This window comes from Mugil cephalus, chromosome 7 (genome assembly GCF_022458985.1).
Source record: "Mugil cephalus isolate CIBA_MC_2020 chromosome 7, CIBA_Mcephalus_1.1, whole genome shotgun sequence".
NCBI lineage: Eukaryota > Metazoa > Chordata > Actinopteri > Mugiliformes > Mugilidae > Mugil > Mugil cephalus.
In genome coordinates, this window is record NC_061776.1 from 22,739,255 (window position 1) to 22,752,425 (window position 13,171).

General features: G+C 45.6%; 2 protein-coding genes across 2 annotated transcripts; both read right to left on the minus strand.

Annotated features, from left to right (window-relative positions):
* Positions 1-84: 84 nt before the first annotated feature.
* Positions 85-5,365, minus strand: mcm6 (minichromosome maintenance complex component 6). The gene is made up of 18 exons (XM_047590652.1): positions 4,994-5,365; positions 4,666-4,812; positions 4,442-4,552; positions 4,257-4,344; positions 4,006-4,167; positions 3,763-3,928; positions 3,530-3,678; positions 3,291-3,441; positions 3,048-3,189; positions 2,682-2,823; positions 2,495-2,602; positions 2,204-2,359; positions 1,991-2,119; positions 1,732-1,896; positions 1,347-1,476; positions 986-1,222; positions 717-856; positions 85-621 (listed from the first exon to the last, which is right to left on the minus strand). The coding sequence occupies exons 1-18, from the start codon at positions 5,089-5,091 to the stop codon at positions 511-513; spliced, it is 2,532 nt and encodes an 843-aa protein (XP_047446608.1). The 5' UTR covers positions 5,092-5,365; the 3' UTR covers positions 85-510.
* Positions 5,366-11,048: 5,683 nt separating this feature from the next.
* On the minus strand, positions 11,049-12,883 carry LOC125010470 (C-X-C chemokine receptor type 4-like). The gene is made up of 4 exons (XM_047589121.1): positions 12,638-12,883; positions 12,338-12,546; positions 11,957-12,240; positions 11,049-11,868 (listed from the first exon to the last, which is right to left on the minus strand). Exons 1-4 carry the CDS (start codon positions 12,650-12,652, stop codon positions 11,273-11,275), a joined length of 1,104 nt encoding a protein of 367 aa, XP_047445077.1. The 5' UTR covers positions 12,653-12,883; the 3' UTR covers positions 11,049-11,272.
* Positions 12,884-13,171: the final 288 nt, after the last annotated feature.

Sequence of the window (13,171 nt, forward strand, 5' to 3'; positions counted from 1 at the left end):
GACGCCGAGTGTGCCACCTCGTGGACAATGTCAGTATAGCGCTTTCAGTTAATACTGAGTATCAAGCAAAAAAGGAAATTTGTGTTTACGTCTACACCATTTTTATTTAACAAACATTTCATATCATAATTTTACAAAAAAAAAAGACAATGTACAATATAACTTGAAACCACAAAGGTTAGCCATTGTATAATGTCTCCAATATAGTTATGGAAAACGGCCATTACACAATTCATAAAAAGTAGCTTGATTGAGTCAAACAGACTGAAACAAGCAAACACATGGAGCAAAGAGAGCAACATATATACAACATCTTTCCTTTTTCTTTTTTTTAAGAGCAACAGAATGTATTCTTTGTACAGCAGAGTTTAACTCAGAAAACTAGTCTAACAGCACCTCCATTGCTTCTGTTATGTATGTGGTGCATATGAGCATTAACAAAATGCTATGAACATCAACTTTATTATAAGTTGTGATGGGATTGAGAGCAATAGAACTGAAGGTAGGAGTTTAGTCTTCCAGGATGTAGTTGGGATTGACGACCAGAACAGCTTCTTCTTCTGTGCCCGCGGGCTCGGAGCCCTTCAGCCCTCCCTGCGACAGCTCAATGAGGATGTGATCCTAGGAAAACAGATTCACGGAGGACTTTGTGTAAATGGACAGACGTGCATTAGGAGATTCACCATTTTAATTCGTTTGAGCAAAGGTGGACTCACATAGTGCACCAGCCTGTGGATGACCTTCTCTATCAGCCCCTTCCTGTTGATGAGCTCCTCCTCACTGTCGATCTCTGACTCGATCTCCTTCAGATACCAATTCACCACGGCACTTTTCTTGAGCTCCTCCTCTTCCTCAGCTGCAACGCACATGGCAATGAAAATGTGAAGTTAAATGGAAAAATTAAAAAAAAAAAGAAAAGAAAAGAAAAAGGAAGGTTGCAAATTGAAGTGGAAAAAACAGATGCTGGATAGGAAATATCCCTTACCATCCTCTACTTTGCGCAGATGCAGGACCAGCAGATTGGAGATTCGTCTGTACTCGGCAAATGACAGACGGAGAGATGGTTTGGGCTGACTGCCGTGTTCAGCGTGGCCGTTCACGCCGTTGACATGGCCATTTATTCCGTTGACATGGCCATTTATTCCATTGACATGGCCATTAACACCATCGACATGACCGTTAACGCCGTTAACTCCATTCACTCCGTTCGGGATGTTGTTGCCTATAATGATACGTTTTTATAAATTAAAATAGCAGTGGGCAGACAGTATATTATTGTTTTTTGAGTGCAGAGGCAATCTACTGAACCTTTTTACACACAAGCGAGTGCTTTTATGCGACCGTACCTTCCTCCTGCTGCTGTTCCTCCTCCTCTTCCATTTCATCGTCCTGCTCCAGATTGATGTCAGGCGTCTCCACTCTGATGATGGACTTGTTGAGGAGACGGAAAGCTTCTTTCACGTGCTTGGGCTGCACCTGCATTAGGTATTAATGTAAGGGTCAACTGGAAGGAGTCACACCTAACATAGCTTCCTTGTGTGTATACACACATATACATGTTGATTACACAAACACAGCATTTTTATGATAAGTTATTAGAAGGTTCCTTTGTCTTGAAAATTAAACCAATTCTCACAAAGCACATTAACGGTGATCACGTGTTGTTGGTGCATTCAAAGAGACAGCCATGTCTGTGAAAATCAGGGGAATTAAAGTTTAATTTGCACAAACCTCATCGCAGCAGTGCATACGCGCCATGGACTCTGAAAGGCGGATCATGCTCTCCAGCTGTCGCACCGTTATCCTCCAGGCCGACTTGGACACGCCCCCTGAGCCGTCTCGCTGACGGAGGCGCTTGTACTGCTCGACGATGAACTCCTCCGACTCGCTGGAGATCTACGGGCGTACAGTGCGCAGCGGTTGACACAAACGGCTTCACACGGTAGAACCTGAATTAATGGCGTCAGTACAAGTGAAGGCAAACACGCACCTTAGGTTTGAACTGCCTGGCGAAGAGAAGGTATCTGCGGATCTCATCCAGAGAGTACAGTCTGTCCACCGACTCCTCCACACGGGAGTGCAGGTCCACGATGCGCCTGGCGATGGCGTAGTCTGTTACCTAGGACACGGACAGACCATCATACTGTGTCAGAGAAGCCACAGCATCGACATGATAAAAGAAATACTGGACTATGCGGTTTACCTCGTTGCAGTCGTCCACCAGGATGAAGAAGAGGTCGAAGCGACTCATGATGGGGGCAGTCAGGTTGACGTTCTGCTTCAGACTCTTGCTGCGGTCGTAGCGCCCACTGACAGGGTTGGCAGCAGCCAGGATGGATGTGCGAGCATTCAGGGTGGCCTTAATAAGATGGAAGAGAAGTCTGGTCACTCTAATGGAGATAGCTGAAATACTTAGTGGGTAATAGAGACTATAAAGAGACCTTTAATGTTTAATGCTATGACTTTGTCAAGTAACATGCAGACTGAGTGTTACCTTGACTCCAGCCTTGGTGATGCTGATGGTCTGCTGCTCCATGGCTTCATGAATGGCCACCTGGTCCTTGAGGTCCATCTTGTCGAACTCATCAATGCAGCATACGCCCTGAAAGAAAACGCAGACGTTAGTACCACAGAATGTACAGAAACTTGACCTTTCACTGGCCTCTAGAAGCGACACTCACGTTGTCTGCGAGCATCAGAGCTCCGGCCTCGATGACGAACTCGTGGGACTCCTCGTCTCGAACCACAGCTGCCGTCAGACCCGCGGCGCTGCTGGCCTTGCCGCTGGTGTACACTGCTCTGGGACTGAACTCCTCCACGTGCCTGCACACACATATTTACGTTACGAACATTGGTCGACATCTTCGCTCCTGTTTATGACATATAATGATGTCAGTTCATAGGAATTTGTCTGTGTGACAGAGAGATACAGACTACATACTGCATGTTCAGAGACAAAAGAGCTTGACAGGGAAGAAAGCTAACCGTTCAGTTATCAATGAACAGGTTTTATGACAATATCTTTTCCGTCGGAATGGTTTACCCACTTGAGGAACTGGCTCTTTGCAGTACTCGGGTCTCCAACAATGCAGACGTTGATGTCTCCTCTCAGCGAGGTTCCCTCCATGGTCGTCTTTGGGACGCCCCCAAACAGCATCAGCAGGACGCCACGCTTCACCTCGTCGTTTCCTGAAAAAAATGGCGCTCCTTGTCAACATTTACCACACTTTATTAAATGATGACCAGAGGATCTGCGTTCAGAGAAGTGACTCTGGGGAGTAATGACTGACCGTGGATGGTGGGGAAGAGGCTGGTGCACAGGTTGTGGTACAGGTTTTTGTCCTGGCTCATCTCAAACACTTTCTCCCACTCCTTCTCCGTCATCTGGCTCTTGATGCTTTCAGCGGTTTGCTCCTCCTCCCGCAGCTCCTTGCCACCAAACTACAATGAAGATGACATGGATGTGCAATTAAACAGGAGGCATGTTAGGAGCTCGCTTGGTGCTTTAGGTGTCACGCGCGTTTCTTACCCGTGGGTTGGTCGGGGCCACGTGGCAGGCCAGGAAGGCCAGTCTGTATGACAGCTCTCTGACTCCCAGAGCTTTCAGTCCTCTCAGACCCTCCGACTCAAAGCCCTGAGGACCTCCACCGACACGGGTGCCGGTTTCTGCTCGCACGCCTGCAGACATGACATCCATACAGGCGTCAACGACACCGACGTTGGTTTCTCACAGTATTTCACTAGTTGTGCTGCAAACCGTACCAGGAGTGGTGAGCTGAGAGACGTCCGGAACCACAATGAGGGTCCCGGTGAAGTCACAGCGATCGCCGGCCTGAGCCATCTCCACAGCCTCTGCCCTCAGGACGATCTCCAGGGAGCGGGGGATTGAACCACGAGGCAGCTCCGCCTGCGTCTCTTGGATGCGCACCTGAGCACATAAGCTTGAAATTAGTTTACACCGCCTTCTCCCCCATACACCGAAACACTTTGAGTCTCCACAGTTACCTTCTGAAAGTCGATGAACTTGGACTTGTGTGTGTCGAGGTGGAAACGGGAGCGGTTGTTGCAGACGGGATTCCTGCAGATGGTTGGTGGGGAGTATTTGAACTGCTGAGGGACATCTTTGATCACTGCCTGGCAGTCCATGCACAGGAAGGTACCGCTCACCTGAAACCACAAAGCACACTAATGTAAATAACACGTATCAATCGTAACCTTACGCATGCATGCGTTGTGTTCACAGCTCAATATCTTACCAGTTCAGGATGGACTGGGTGTGTCCTCACCACCTGACCACTGATCCTCACCAGGGTACCAATACGCATGGAGGACAGCTCACGGATTCTATATTATACACGGGAAAAAAGGGTTATAGTTCTTGAAACCCCTCTTTCTTGCCATACTTTGTACTAAAGCCAAACAGATTTGTCCCGTGTCTTACTTGTGTCTGGTGGGCAGATCCTCGATGGCCATGTAGAACTCTTTGTTCAGAGGAACGTTCCCATGGTCCCGAGCAAAGTTTCGCACTGCCCGACAGAGGAAGGGATGCACTCTGAAAACAAAGAATTCAAGATATAATTTACAGACCAAATTACAGTGGTTCACTGGAGATCACAAACAAGTCAGGGGTCGGAAGGGAGCATCGTTTTCATGTGGGTAGCTCACCTGTAGTACTCCTCCTGGATGGTAGTAGCCAGCTCCTGGTTGAAGCCCTCCAGGTCTGTGTAGCTCACCAACAAGGTGTTTCTCTCAGGCCTGATCAGCTCCTCGGCCTCCCGGACATATTTCACCTCCCCATCCGCTGTCTGAAACCTGCACAACGGTACAAGCAACGGATAAACTATAAAACACGATACATCGGACGAAAACCTGTCGATCAACACAACACCGGACACTCATGGTCATGATGAAGAACTGAGATCATGCGATCGACTCGTGCACAGCGCATTTGGGCCGACAACAATACAATAAAGCATGAGGCTGCCTGACTTACTCCTCTAAGAAAGCCTGGAATAACTTCTGGCATTTTTCCGCCAACTCGTCTTTCACCATGGTCCCGGCATTCTCCGCGGTAGCTGTAGCGACATCCATGCTGCCACTCTGTCAGAAAAGACTCAAAAACAAAAGCTGAAGTAGAAATGAAGCGGAGCAGGACTGGGTCTCTCTCCACAGATTCACACGGCGAGCTTAGGTCCGGACAACAGAGGCCAGTTTCGCGCGAAAAGTGAGACCACGTGACGTTTGGCGCGCCGCTTTCGACCAATCCGCGACGCCCTGCGAATATCCGGGAGATTCTGGCCAATCAGAGACGACGACGTAAACTGACGCGGAGAACCGTCTGTTCTTTCCCGCGACACGTTTCCTGCTTCAGGCCACACAGGCGATGGTTCAGACTGATAAAGTTGATAAAAGGCTGAAGTCTTCTCTCTCTGAGTCTCTGTTAAGCACGTGATTATATTAATTTAACCTTAACTATGATACAGATGAGGCTTCAAAATAAGGAAATGATTTGCAAAAGAAAACTAATTCTGTACATTTCTTTGATTACATTGCTCATTTTTATTTTACTTTAATTTAATCTCATTTTATTTTATCTTTTTTATTTATCTTTCTTGTGGTTTTATGAGTGTTTACTTTTATTTGCAACAAAGCTATGACTAAGCAACGACAAAGTTAATTTACCTTGTGGATCGTAAGTCTAAGTAAAGTCTAAAACTCACTAATGATGCACGGTGCATTTTCAGAGGCAGTGTCAGATCCTGCACTGTAAAACATTTCCACTCAGTAAACTTAGAAAGTTCACCTGCTGCTTAAAAATGCCAGTAAATGCAATCTGAAGATAACCTCTGTTTCAACTTGAAAAGCTCAGTCATAGCGAATGGTCATTGTTTCAACTGGATAGTTCAAAACTCATGTTATCTCATGAAATGTACTCACAAATTCTCAATATTTCAAGTCACATTTCCAAGTAAAGGTCAATCATATCAATAGCCATTTTAAGTTGAGAGCACTAATGATTTTGTTTGTACTTTGTAGGAAATTAAAATTTGATCCACCAGACACTTTGAAAGTAAATGGTCTTGCTCTTATATAGCGCTTTTCTACCTACTCAAAGGTACTCAAAGCGCTTTTACAGTCAGAGACACATCCACCCATTTGCTCACACAAGCACACACACATTCACACACAGCAACTGGAGGTTTAGTATCTTGCTCAAGGACACTTCGGCATATGGCACACTCAGGGGGATCGAACCGCTAACCCTTCGGTTCATGGACAATCCGCTCAAAAGTGGATTTTAGAAGAGATCTATCAAGTTGTATTGCAAGTAAAAAAGATTAGAAACCTCAACCATAACACACTGTACATTGTACATGTTGCAATGCACTTATGTTATTGTATTTATTGTGTGTAAAATACTAATTATATCTGACAGATGAAGGTAGTGGAGTATAAGCGTAATGCTTCCCTCTGAAATGTCGTACAGTACAGTAGTACTTGACAGTAAAATACGGTGTGTAGCTCAGGAGTGTATCAAAGAGAATACATAACACATTCATGGTATAATTTTAAACTTGCACACTGAGCATACTTTGACACAGGAGTGTTCGTGAGTGATCATTTAATAACACTGTAATAGTTATCATTACGTAAAATAGTTTTGTTATTCATACTGTATTTATACAGCGCAGTTGTAGTTTCAAAGTGGAACCACTAGAGGGCAGTGAACTCTCATGTTTCTGAACATAATACAGCAACATGCTCCTGGCACAAAGCCCTTCAAATGAACCTAAACATGGAAATGGTGATAAATCGGTATTTGCTGCAGGAGTTGATTTTTGTCATAGCAGAGATACAGAGGCGGTAGCTGCTCATTTATCAGTTTTTACAAAGTTACAAATGCATCATAGTATTTGCACAGCGGGCCCCTCTGATAACACATTCAATTTCAGGATTGAAATGAATTGCTGAAAGGTTATTAAATGTGTGCTTAATAATGGCAGCTCTAATAGTAAACTGATGGAGGCTCAGAGGGGACGAAAAAGAAAAATGACTATTGGAAACCTTTGGCAGAGCTGGTGGGTGAGAAGTCAGAGAACCATCATGTCCATGTTGCAGATAACTGTTCTGCTGGCTGCTCTGTCTACACCGACACCGTGTTTGTACATTTGAAGCAATTACCAGTCTAGTGGAAAACCACTGCTTGTGTAACAATTGTTGCAACACTGTCTTCTGTGGAAAAACATACCACAATCACAGTCAGAAGTTGTTTTGTCCCAAGTGAAGCTACAACTTTACAGCCATGTGTCGATATCAAGAAGAGAGCTTTGAGCTGGACTGTCAGTAGGACACGAATAAGACAATGAATATCATTATGAAACAAGTTTGAAGCCACTGAGCACACATTGGAAGGACTTTGATTGACCAGTGGATGAGGAGGCAGCAAAGAAACAGAACAATACACCTGGAAACACAGAACCCAATCATATGTACCAAGACTGGGATTGTTTTACCTCAATCTAAATATTAGCTGATTAAATGTCACAAACTGATTAATAGATACACAACGATGGGAATATAGTTGTAAAAATATACAATGATATCTTAAAGATACGATGCATCCATGGCTTTGTGTAAAAACTTAATATTGTGCTGGTAATGTAACATGTGTTTAGAGGCTGCTTATAAATGGTAAATAGAAAGTATTACCAAGATAGTTTAGAATAAATCCTAACTGGATAGTTGACTGTCCTAGAGATGACTACTCCAGTTTGAGATCAGTGCCTTGTTCAAGGCTTAAATCAAGAGGGGACTGGAACACCCGGAGGAAACCCAAGCTGAACGCTGAGGTGGAAAACCAAGCTCCACACAAAAACCAGTCCCAGGACCATGTGTGTGAGTAACCACTGATTTCTCTTTAATATCTATTTCTGTTCCCATGTCATTCTCACGTCTCCACCTGCTGAGGTCAATACAAACACTCCCTACAGGCTATCGGTTTCACCTGTCACATTGTATTAATCCACTAGGAACAAAGCAGGAAGTTATTGCAGGCCATTTGGATGCGACCCAGTCTCTCTCTGCCTTTTTATTTCTCCTTTTGTCTTGACCTCTGGTTTTCCCACAATTGTTCACCGACAGGAAACTCAGCTTGTCTGAATATGAGGGAACCTGACCATCTGTAGGCAAACACACAAAAGCCCCACACACACACTCACAACACATTAGTGCAAGATTAGCGTCATGGCAGCAATGGTTCATATATATGGGGGGGGTATGGGAGTGATGAGATTTATAACTAAAATTGAAGCACAGCTACATTCCACCACAGACACACATACTGCTTCTAGTAGAAGTAATAGCCTGCATTCAGATTCACACATGGTATGAAAGGGTACTGTGGGTACGGATCAAAAACGACCTGTAGTAACACTTTTGTGGTACTGCCAAGCAGTAGACACCAAACCAGCTCATGCAGAGAGATGAAACTGTGATGGTGTCAGATAAGTGGCGAGAGGTGAAAAACACTTCAGCGGGAACAAAGAATTGTAAGAGGAGCAGGATGTGAAAGAGAAGAACGGAAAGATGATGTTAAAGGAGTTGTTTCCTGGTTTATTTGTATTCACACAGACACACATGTAGTGTACTCCCATGCACTACATTTGAAATGACGCAGGGTGTTTACATCTGTGCTGCCAAGGCTTTATAGAACGTCTTATGGACAAACCCCCGACTTTAGGACACTGCAGCAGGACATCTGCGTTAAACGTAATGCCAAGACCACCAAGAAGTATTTATCAAGCCAGATAATGAACTGTTTTTTATTGACAGACACTGAGTAGAACTGATATTAAGTTACAGGTTGTTTCAAGCGCATTCGAATTCAATCTGACCTACAGTCTTCATTTAATACCAACTGTACCTCTAACCTCAACCTACCCCAGACACAGGTATTATTAAGATTTGCTTTTTTGAGTTATCCACTCTGTTCCAGTGATTTTACCCAGCACACAATGCTCCTCTCTGGGTTGCATTTTTTCACCTCCGTCTAGTCCCGGTGGAACTCGTGGTCCCAGGCCTGGTTCTCCTGGTGTGTAACGGCATTATCTTCGACTGACGCTGTTGGAACGAGAACACACAACAAGTTTGTTGTGATATAGACTGAGCAGTGAAATTCTTGCTTTGCGGGTTCTCTTCAAACAGATAGAAAAAAAAATAAATAAAATAAACCAAAATTAAGAAAATGAACGTACTCCAAGGATAAGAAATAAAATCAGTGAGTAACAGTATAAGCTGCAGTTGTCACAGTGGTAGGACAGTTCGAATGTGCAAATATTATCTAGATTGTTCAAATATGCAAAAGATATGTGCAAACATCACACTGCCGCCGATTCGTGCAGATGAGGCAATGAGACTGGATGTTAGAAAAAGTTCAAAGTACCAGTCAATTAGTTATGAGTCTGACTCAGTAGCCTGTTTTTTTTGTTTTTTTTGTCTGGTTGTTCTTGCTCTCACACAGCTGTAACATCTGCCAGGTGACAAGAGTGTGAGAGAGTGTAGTCACGTCACATGTACAATTCCATTCAGTCACATCTTCCGATTCTCTTTGAACTGTGTATGTTCTTTGTTTTAGTGTTTTGTATTTACAGTGAACAAGCCCAGTGCCATAGAATGTGCCAAAACACATAACTGAGACTCAAAAGTGAAAATAAAATTAACCCTGAAATCATGATGCATCCATAACGTCCACCAGCATCCCACCATTAGAACCGGCTCTCAGTGAATCTGGATCAGATCTTTGTAATCCTTCACACTGACTGGTTTACTTAATAACGGCTCTCTGTGTGTGTTGGTGAGAGCAGAGCTGTTTGGCTGTTTGATTGTTTTAGCTGCTTGTTTTTCCTAAAATGAGCAGCAGGAAGTCTTTCCTGTTTTGAATACACTATGAATAGAAGTGAATAGTGTGCATGCGTGTGTATGTTTGTGTGTGAGTATGTATGTGCCGGACGGTGGCAAACGTGTATATGTGTTGTTTCTTTTAAATATTTTTTTTTTCTCCACACACACATAAGCCTGTATCTACATACACTAGCCCATCACCCGTTGAAGAGATGCAGTTGCAGCGATGTGCGTGTGTGGGAGTCCTTCATTGTGTTGCAGACCGTATTTTTTCTTTCTGTCTCTCTCACAACTCTCCTCCTCATCCTCTCCTCTTTGCTCCAGGAAACCGGACGCAGTCACTTCCAGCTTATGTTTCTCTCGCTTCCCTTTGGAAGTAGGTATGTGGGAAGCACTTTGTTGCGTGTGTGCATTGAACTACTGGAAAACGGACCTACTGACCCCTTGGCGCTCCCTTCAGTCCCACGTAGACGGAGCAAACTGTTTATATCATCAACATAAATCCAACCTACACCAACTGACACAGACACACGCCCTCCCTCCCTCCCTCCCTCCGTCGCTACGACACAAACACACAGACTCAGATACACCTGGCTATCACGCGTCACATCGAGCGCAGTTTCCAACCGGCTCTGCTGTGTTCACGCTCCGGATCAGTGGCTTCAGGTGGCACACAGATGGATGCTAATGAATTGTTTAAAGGGTAGTCAGGATGACGATTGATAAAACTGAAGGCACATGAGCAAATACTTTTTTTTTTAAATCTGCACTGTGAATGACCAATTCTGCCCTAAGGCACGCAAAACATTAAATACAACAGTAGTGTTTCCAGAAAACAAGCAGGATTTTAATCCTTGATGACGGGAAACAACCTGCAATTAAAGACATTTGATCCTGACTTTTTGATCTTCCCATTCCACCTTTCCTGTCCCTTTATGTGTTTTCTGTGATAAAGTTGTAATTCCATCATCTAATTACTCTTCTGGAAAACATTATTTGGATGTTTGCTGTTTTAATGATATCAATCTCACCCTCTGAGAATGGGAGTGGGTGAGGGTGGGTTTAGCTGCGGCTGAGTGGTTCATGCTGTTTCACACAGGATGCGAGAAAAATATATATAGACATTTAAAAAAACAGAAACACAAATGTATGTTTTTCTTTCATATTTTATTATAAACATCCAGGATGGAGAATACAGGCACAGCAGTATGACAACGCTATTTACAGGAGAAACCCCACAGTGAGGGACAAGAGCAGTCATGGGCCAGCAGACTGCTCCTTATACTCTGTGTAAATTTCCTCACACACAAATATTTATTTTTAATTATGTACAGTATTTACAGTACATTGGCTACGACAACACAAGCAAACTCTAGCTGGAATGTAAACTGGAGGATTCAGACTCGGTGGTTGTGGAGGCCCCGGGGCGTCTTCGAGGTAAGCTCTTCAAACTGGAGATGCGGCTCAGAGTGAGGGCTCGGCGGGCCGAACTCTTGAACCCAGCCCCGAGGAAAGCGTACAGCAGCGGGTTCAGGCAGCAGTGAGTGAACGCCATGGGCTCGGTCACCGTCAGCCACACGCCTAAAATAGCCTCCAGTCTGCAGCTCCGCGGGAGGACCTCCAGGCGCAGCAGAGCGTCCACGGAGATCCCCGCGCCGTAGGGGAGCCAGCACACGAAGAAGCAGAGCACCAGGGCGATGGTGGTCCTAACAGCCCGCCGCTTCTGTCTCTGGCCCCCCAGCGGGCCTCGGGTCAGCCTGGTGACGATAACGCAGTAACACACCAGGAGAACCAGGCCTGGAACCATGAGTCCCACCAGGACTAGCTGGAGGTGAAAGACTGCAACCCACAGAGGAGCATTGTCTGCTGGGTAAAACCGCTGGCACAGAGTGGACCCCTCTCCTCCCTCCTGAGTCCGGGCAAAGATCAGATCTGGTACGGCCAGCAGGGCAGCAGGCAACCAAGCACCTGTAGAGAGGAAGAAGGCAAAAATACTTAGAAAAAAGCAGAGTGGATTAGAGTAGAGAGAAGGGTCCAACGTTGTCGAGATACTTGCCTACATACACCAGTTTATGTGCCAGCAGCTGCCTCAGCCCACCGGTGTTGGTGTCTGTGGCTCGGACCACAGCCAGGTACCGGTCCAGGCTGATGAACGCCAGAATGAGCACGCTGCCGTACAGGTTGACGGTGTAGATCACCTGCACACCAATGCAAACGGCTTCTCCAAAGCGCCAGTCGGACAGGGCCGCGTCCAAGGCCCAGAACGGCAGCGCCAGAACGAAGAGGAGATCAGCAGCCGAGAGGTGGAGCCGGTACCGATCCGTGAGGCTGCATTTCGACCTGCAGGCAAAGATATCCAGTCATTCTCATTTCAAGTGGCAATCAAATTTTCCTGGAGCCAAAGCTGCGGCTGCGAGTCCCCCACCCACCCCCTCACCTGCGCTGGCAGCCCAGGACTACGACCACCAGGCCATTCCCGGTGATGCCCAGGGTGAAGATGAGGACGTAGACCACTGGCAAGAAAATCCTCTGAAGCTCATCAGTGATCACATTCTCCACGTCACAGGGCTCCTCCAGATCCGCTCCCAGGTCCCCAGAACCAGAACCAGACCCCGTTTCATTGTAGTCGGAGTCGAAAAGGATATGCTGGAGACAGATGAAAGACGATGATAAGGGAAAAGATCACGGATCTGTGAACTTACACGAACTCTCCCGCTCTAGGCAACACCTCCCTTACCTCATAGTACGACATGATGTGGTCAGCCTCTCTCTCGTTTGTTGAGTGAAGCTGAGATTTCTGTCTGCTGGAGTTATATATCAGTTCATGCTCCTCCCCCAAACACTCAAACACATCTGTGTTCCTGCTGAGACGTTTTTCCTGTTTTTCGAGGTGTCAGGTGCTGATAGTGGATCTATCACAGGATACGGAGTTGTTATGTGTGTTGCTTGAATTGTTTTGGCCCCCAGACCTCTGCTCGTCACATTGGCAACACAAAAGCATCGGACAATAAGTAATAATTGTGCTTGTGTGTGCGTGTAACAGTACTGCCCGAAACTCCACGGTCTGATAAATATGGACAAGCAGCATAAGTATCGGATCCCACCAGAGTGTGAACGCACTTGTCCTGTCCTGCGTCACTGTCTGTGCGATGATGATTATCACCCCTCTGCTGCTCACTTCTGGCAAACGCTATGTTGTAAGACTCTCTCTGATCTTTCACTATCAGCGAAGTGTGAGCACATACTTGTGATATTAGTGGGTCACGCCTCT